This window comes from Suricata suricatta, chromosome 1 (assembly GCF_006229205.1).
Source record: "Suricata suricatta isolate VVHF042 chromosome 1, meerkat_22Aug2017_6uvM2_HiC, whole genome shotgun sequence".
Lineage (NCBI taxonomy): Eukaryota > Metazoa > Chordata > Mammalia > Carnivora > Herpestidae > Suricata > Suricata suricatta.
In genome coordinates, this window is record NC_043700.1 from 155,246,865 (window position 1) to 155,254,099 (window position 7,235).

At 47.8% G+C, this 7,235-nt stretch overlaps 1 protein-coding gene across 1 annotated transcript in view; it reads right to left on the reverse strand.

The window, feature by feature from the left end:
• Positions 1-3,409: 3,409 nt before the first annotated feature.
• The window catches only part of ZAR1 (zygote arrest 1), a 4,380-nt gene continuing 554 nt past the window's right edge, over positions 3,410-7,235 (reverse strand). The window contains exons 3-6 of the mRNA XM_029952092.1: positions 7,091-7,231; positions 5,199-5,291; positions 4,829-4,903; positions 3,410-3,630 (exon numbers count right to left, since the gene is read on the reverse strand). Coding sequence (XP_029807952.1) covers positions 3,487-3,630; positions 4,829-4,903; positions 5,199-5,291; positions 7,091-7,231 — 453 coding nt within the window. The 3' untranslated portion in view covers positions 3,410-3,486. The remainder of the gene's footprint in view (positions 3,631-4,828; positions 4,904-5,198; positions 5,292-7,090; positions 7,232-7,235) is intronic.

The following is a 7,235-nucleotide window of genomic DNA, read 5'->3' on the forward strand; positions in this document are numbered from 1 at the left end:
ATATATACACGTTATATATATACACACACATTATATATATATACACACACATATATATATACACACACATTATATATATATATACACACACATATATATATACACACACATTATATATATATACACACATATATATACACACATTATATATACACACATTATATATATATACACACATATATATACACACATTATATATACACACATTATATATATATACACACATTATATATATATATATATATATATACACACACACATACACACACACACCACATCTTCCTATCCATTCATCGAGTGATGGACATTTAGGCTCTTTCCATGATTTGGCTATTGTTGACATTGCTGCTATGAACATTGGGGTACATGTGCCCCTATGCATCAGCACTTCTGTATTCCTTGGGTAAATCCCCAGCAGTGGTATTGCTGGGTCATAGGGGAATTCTATGGATAGTTTTTTGGGGAACCTCCACACTGTTTTCCAGAACAGCTGCATCAGTTTACATTCCCACCAACAGTGTAGGAGGGTGCCCGTCTCTCCACACCCTCGCCAGCATCTTGAGAACTGGACAGCAACATGCAGAAGAATGAAACTAGACCACTTTCTTACACCATACACAAAAATAAACTCAAAATGGCTGAAGGACCTGAATGTGAGACAGGAAACCATCAAAATCCTCGAGGAGAAAGTAGGAAACAACCTCCTTGACCTCCAATGCAGCAATTTCCTACTTGACACATCCCCAAAGGCAAGGGAAATGAAAGCAAAACTGAACTCTTGGGACCTCATGATAAAAAGCTGCTGCACTGCAAAGGAAAAAATCGAGAAAACTAATAGGCAACTGACAGAATGGGAAAAGATAGTTGCAAATGACATATCAGATAAAGGGCTAATATCCAAAATCTACAAGGAACTCATCAAACTCCACACCCGAAAAACAAATAACCCAGTGAAGAAATGGGCAGAAGACATGAACAGACACTTCTCCAAAGAGGACATCCAGGTGGCCAACAGGCACATGAAACGATGCTTAACATCACTTGTCAGGGAAACAAATCAAAACCACACTGAGATACCACCTCACGCTAGTCAGAGTGGCTAAAATGAACAAATCAATCTCTTAATCAAATGTATACACACACAGGTACACATATATACACATTTTATAAATTTTCTTTGTAACCTACAGTTTGACAGAGCTTTCTAGTTGCTAGAATGTTATCACAACTTTTATCATAACAAAGATGTTTTTGTGCTGCTTTGTTCAATGCCCACTAAATCTAAGTCAAACCTACTTCGATCCTTGCCTGTAGGTTAGTTGTTCCGTTAGGGAAAACAATGGCAAGCTACCTGATGTAACTACCCATATTAACAGGCTTAGGACTCACCAGATGTTTTTCTCTTGTTCCCACACTCATTCCACAAGTGTTTACAGAGTGCACTTGCACAGATGAGTTTCCCTGTCCCTGCCCTCAAGCAAACCACTAGTAACAGGGTTAGAACATCTCCTTTCCCCACGCCTAGAGCTGTCATTGTCTCTTTGGCCACACCACCATTTTATCTGCTCTTGGCAAGTCTCCTTACTGGTTTACAGGCATCCACTGTACAGCTAGGGTGATTATTTAACAGTAGATCTGTTAAAAAAGCTTTAACAGCTTTAAAATCTTCCAGTGAATGCTGAGGGCAAGGACCAGTCCTACCTGAGAAAGGCCTAAAAAATATCACCCCCCCACCCCAGGCCAGGGCCTACCTTGTGTCACTTGCCATCCTGCCCCTCCTTGTCCTCCAGACAAGTTGTTCTACAACTTGGGCTTCCTTCTGGTTTACACTGCCACTGGGCCTTTGCACATGCTACCTTCGTCTGGAAAGTTTCTCCTTCCCCTCTTCAACTAATTCAATTCACCCAAACTTTTTGTCAGCCAAAGTGTCACTTTTCAGGCAAGCTTCCCTGATCTCCCTAAATCAAATTCCCTATTTATTACAGACATTTATTTAAGGAGCTCTTTCATATTAGGTGGCAGAAACTCCATGTTCCTCATTTTAATGCAGAAAGTAATGGCCATCTATCTACTACCCTGGAAGCTCCATAAGGGCTAAGGCCACATCCATGTTTTTCCAAAATACAAGGTTGACCCAAGTCCCACACTTAATCCCATAAGCAACACCCAGCACACTTGTTAAAATGCCTCCTTCCCAGATAGTCATTCGGTAGGGTAGGGATAGGGGCCTTGGATTCTGTTTCACAAGCACCTCCCTAGGTCTCTGAGTGCTGAGGGGACTTCCCATTGTTCTAAGGATTCTAGAGACCTCAACCTCCTTTTAGGTTCCTTATTCCTCACCTTTGTCTACACCCAAGCATCCATGATGTTAACAGGCATATCCAAGGTTGTAAGGGTTAACAAATGGAATGATTCGAAAATCGGAAGGAAGGGACACCTGGGTGGCTCAATCGGTTAAGCATGTGCTTCAGGCTCAGGTCATGATCTCAGTTTGGGAGTTCAAGCCCCACATGGGGCTTGCTGCTGTCAGCACAAGGCCTGCTTCAGATCCTCTCCCCCTCTCTTTGCCCCGGCCCTGCTTGCGCTCTCTCAACTTTAAGGGGGAAAAAAAAAAAACCAAAAATTGGAAGGAGGCGTAATTAGTACCTGGTTCCAGTTATGTGGTTTCCATTCCCATGAAAACCAATAACCCTCAGCTGATTTCATTAAAAGCCCCTGAGGCTCTAGACAAAGTGCCAGCCCCAAGCAGGAGGGCCCTGGGAGCAGGGCCTAGTGTGGTCCTGGGAATCATGGAGGAAGCTGGCAGGTGCATCTAGGATATGCATTCCCACGTTAGACGGTCTGCAGTTACAGAAACTACGAGACAAAAACCTAGCCTGAAGTAGTCTGTTAGCTTGAAATCTTTAAGTACATTTAGGAGGCCTAATTTTAAGTTACCTTAAGTTCTGAAGTCTTAAGTTACTTCAAGTTCTGGAGTCCTAAAGAAGCTGCCCATGGCCACCCCGTTCTGGTCCCCACCTGTACCCTGTCTGGGAGATTGTGATCAACGACCCATGTGGTTCACAATGTCACTCCCCTCAGATGGCACCCACAGCTAGCCAGCCCCTCGGGGCAAGCCAGAGTCAGAATCCTAACTCTCCTCATACACTAAGCCTGGCTCTACCTCCATCTCACTCCGAAAAATGCTTATTTTAATGGTGAGCTGGCTTTTCATCCGATCAGTATCTTGCTCATAAGCTTCAGCCCTACACACACCTGTGAGGCCCTCTCGCACCGTGACAGACCCAGACTGTTAGAGAAGCTCTCAAGAATAAGGATCTTCTGCAGTTTATCCATTGTTTTGCAATACTTTTATTTGAAGGCTTCATCAAAAATACAGCCTTTCGTGAAGTATTTTGAGAAGAGGCAGAAGAAGGGGCATGGAAGAAAGCTAACTGGTCTGCTTCACTAGCTCACGTTCAAGCTGGACCATCTGTTTACATTCATTTAAATGATGTATTTGAAGCTGAAAGTGCTGTCACAGGATAGGCGTTTCCCCTTGCATCTCCCACACAAATCCTGACGGTGGGGCCTTTTGGGGTCAACGTGGCGAAGTTTTACAGGGCAGGAGCATCTAGTCTGTTTACAGCTCTGAAAAACCAAAGTGAGAAGCACATACAGAAGATAAACCCATGGTTCAAAGTTATTTTTCTAGTCCATTCGAACACTTAACCAAACGCACTCTAAGCAAGGCCCCGTGCTACTCTTGTTCTGACCACGCCCCTTCCAGCAAGAGCAGGATGGGAACAGAGGGTCTTTAATCCAGGGGGTCGTGGTCTCATGCTGCACAGGGTTCAGTTTGGACTTGTGAGCTTTTGAAATGCAGTCATCTAAAAGGAAATCTTTTCCTGCACTTGAAGGGTGAAGAAACAGGCAGAGGAGAAGAATCGGGCCAGGAAAGCTAAGGTGTGAGGGTAGGGATCAGGAGCAAGCCGTGGGCCAAGCCTAGCTCCTGCAGCCTTGGCCTTGCCCTCACCTCCACCTGCTGCAAATGGCCTGAGGCTGACACTGAAGTCCGTGTGGCAACTACGGGCCAAGAGCTAGCAGTTAGGGGATCCATCCCACTTCAGAACCTGACCCTACTCTGCCCTGATCTGAGGGCGTCTACACCGTTTTCCGTCCTTGGGCTCTCCCCCCCGACCCTGGAGTGTGAGGCCTCCAACATCCATTCTGAGTGAAGTGCGTGGATTAGGCCATGTCAACGGACGCATCAGGCTCCACCAGCTGGGTGCTCACAGGCAAGTTCAATCACCCCTTTCCCGAGATTATCTAAGCCCTAGTGCAGCACTTAGCTGCCCCTGACCCGGCAAGGTCCCTAGTTAGCCCCACAAGGCTGGCAGCTTAGATGTACTGAACACAAATCACCCTCCATGTGCCAGCACTCAGGCAAGACAAACTTTAAAAACCTGAGCTTCCTCTAAATACCCACCGTGGGAATATGCTTCAGAAAAAGCCTTTGGGCGGGACAACTTCTACCACCTCATGTTAGTAGAGAGGGATTCAATTTTTGATCTGCTCTCTCCCATGAGACCGAGGACCAGGTAAGGCAGACACTCTCCTCTACTGCGGGAGAGGCAGCAGGCTCTAAGGAGGTTAACGTGACCAGAGGGGAACAAGACCTCGAGGCCCTGTTTCTGGTTGAGTATTATTTGCACAATCTCCACCGAAAAGCAGTCAAAACCTAGGTCACTGGGAACTCAGCCTCTTTTAGGAAATGCTTTCAAGGAGCGACCCCAAAGCCCTCTGCCAACTACCCAGGTCAGACACAAAATGGAAACATTCAATTTACTTGACACGTGATATCCTCCACTCGGTAAGGGTTATACGACTTCTGACAAGTTCTGCAAAACTGCTTGAAGTAAACCTGTGAGGAGAGAGGGACACAAGCAAAACCCTCTTGACACTCATGTCAAAAAGTGGCCAGTTCAGAGGTGCACTGGGTGGCTCCGTCACTTAAGCGTCTCACTCGGTTTCGGCTCGGGTCATGATCTCCCCCTTGTGTGAGTTCAGGCCCTGGGCTGGGCCCTGTGCCAACAGCGTGGAGCCTGCTTGGGATTCTCCGTCTTCCTCCTCGCTCTCACTCTGCCCCTCCTCCACTCACACTGTCTGGCTCAAACTTTATTTTTTTAAAAAGCTGCCAGTCCCTGGGTGTTTCTTACCTTGTTGGTGCCCTGCACACACCACACGTAGGCACTTTCCCATCGGATGTTGCACTCCTTGCAGTGATAATAACCATACTTCTGCTCTAAGAACTGAGCAAAAAGACATACTTTAACCCACAGGATATCTGAATTAGCCTCATCTCAGAAGCTGGGAAGGATCGATTTGCAACTTAAAATTGGCAACATCATTCCAGATCATGGAGAAAAGCAGGCTCAAGGTTTGAGTTGGTCTCTTCAATGGAGTAACTGAATGACCTAATGGCTTAAGCACAGAAGCAATCACAAGCCTAAAAAAGTTTCCATGCCAGGGGTGCCTGGGTGGCTCAGTCGGTTAAGCAGCCAACTTTAGCTCAGGTCATGATCTCACAGTCCAGGAGTTCGAGCCCTGTGTCAGGCTCTGTGCTAATGGCTCAGAGCCTGGAGCCTGCTTCAGATTCTGTGTCTCGTTCTCTCTGCCCCTCCCCCACTCACTCTGTCTCGCTCGCTCTCTCTCTCAAAATAAAGACATAAAATTTTTTTTGTTTCTATTCCAGATTAACTTGGTTCATAAAGCAAACCAATTGACAAGTTACTGAAGTAGATATTTTCCCTCTGACAAGCAAGGGAAAAGCCAAACATCTGGGCTTCTCTGAGCCTGGAGATTCTTTAGGGAATCCTTTTCTCTATAGGATAAAGTTTAATTTTAGAACATATACAGGTAAAAGTGGTTAAGCTGAAGAAAAGGAGGATTCTGTGTCCTAAGATACTTTGAAGATGTTCACTCAGAAGTTCATGCTCTACGCTGCTAGTTCAGTTTCTAAACAGTGCTAGGAAGCTATTGTGGATAAGCCAGAATTCACATTCAACGTGAACTAAGGTAGTGCCCCCTTATTGTTAAGCTTCTTTCTCTTATTGCCTCCCAGTGAGAAACAAATTCTAAACAAGTGTTTGGAGTTAGCCCTTTAAGTGCTCTCCCAAGTTCCTGCCAATTCTACAGCAATTTCATAGGTGGGCAAACACAGGTCCAGGACAGTTAGGAGTGAAAATCACACGTGGTTTACATTACACGCAGCTTCTGTGAACTTGACTCACTCCTCCTCTCTTCCCCTGACTCCAACAGCCCTGGCCTGACCCCAAAGGAGACCTCCAGGCCTCTTCCTACCCCTGCCTTTCCACTACCCCGGGTCACCACTGCGCTCAGCACACTCCAGCCCTCTAGGGTCAGCTGGTGTGAACCGGCCTCCAAGCCTGCTGCGCTCAGGCCGCACTCCACAGTGGCCCTAACGCTTTAGTAGTGTGGAGTTTCTGAATAACGGGGCTTTCTAGGAGCAAGGGGGTAAAAAATCCCAAGGGAGACAATTCATAGCTCTAGCTCCCAATGGAAACTTGGAAAATTCGGGCAAGAATCGGGGGAGAGCTGAGCAGGCAGGACCCCAGTAACTGACTATTAAGCTTTTGCCACATTGCATGGAGGGAGACAGGTAGTAGGATCCTCGGGAATAGTCCAAGTTCCCCTTCTGAGGTTCTCTGGTAACCCCTCCTAGGTCGTCCAAATGCGGAACAACTCTTGGCCACGTGCCTACGGTCAGGGTTTTATCCAGTATATCTGCTGGGAGTCAGACCGTTACCAGGGCGCCTCCCCCGCCAACCTGCGGAGCCCACGTTTCACAAGCACCAGCAAAGACAATCGGGCTGCGCTCCCTGAATTCGGCTGTTGGAGAGACACCTGCTTCTGGGAGCCGCTGAGAAGAGGCCCACAGGCCTGGCGCGCGCCTAAAAAAGCTGGCGCCTCCACGTGTCGCGAGCAGCCACCGGGAGAGGCCGGGGACAGGACCCCGGAGAAGACCACACCCCCCTCCGGGTCCCCGAGTCCGTGCCCCCATCCCTCCCCCCCGCGGACTGAGCCTCACCTGGAAGCGCGGCCTCTCCTTGGCCTGCTCGGGGCTCCGCGGCGACGACCTCTGGCCCGCGGCGTCCCGGGCCTGACCCACCGGCGGGGACTGCTCCGGACCCTTGGGCGCGCGCCGCGGGGCCGCCTCGCTCCCCCGGGCCTCC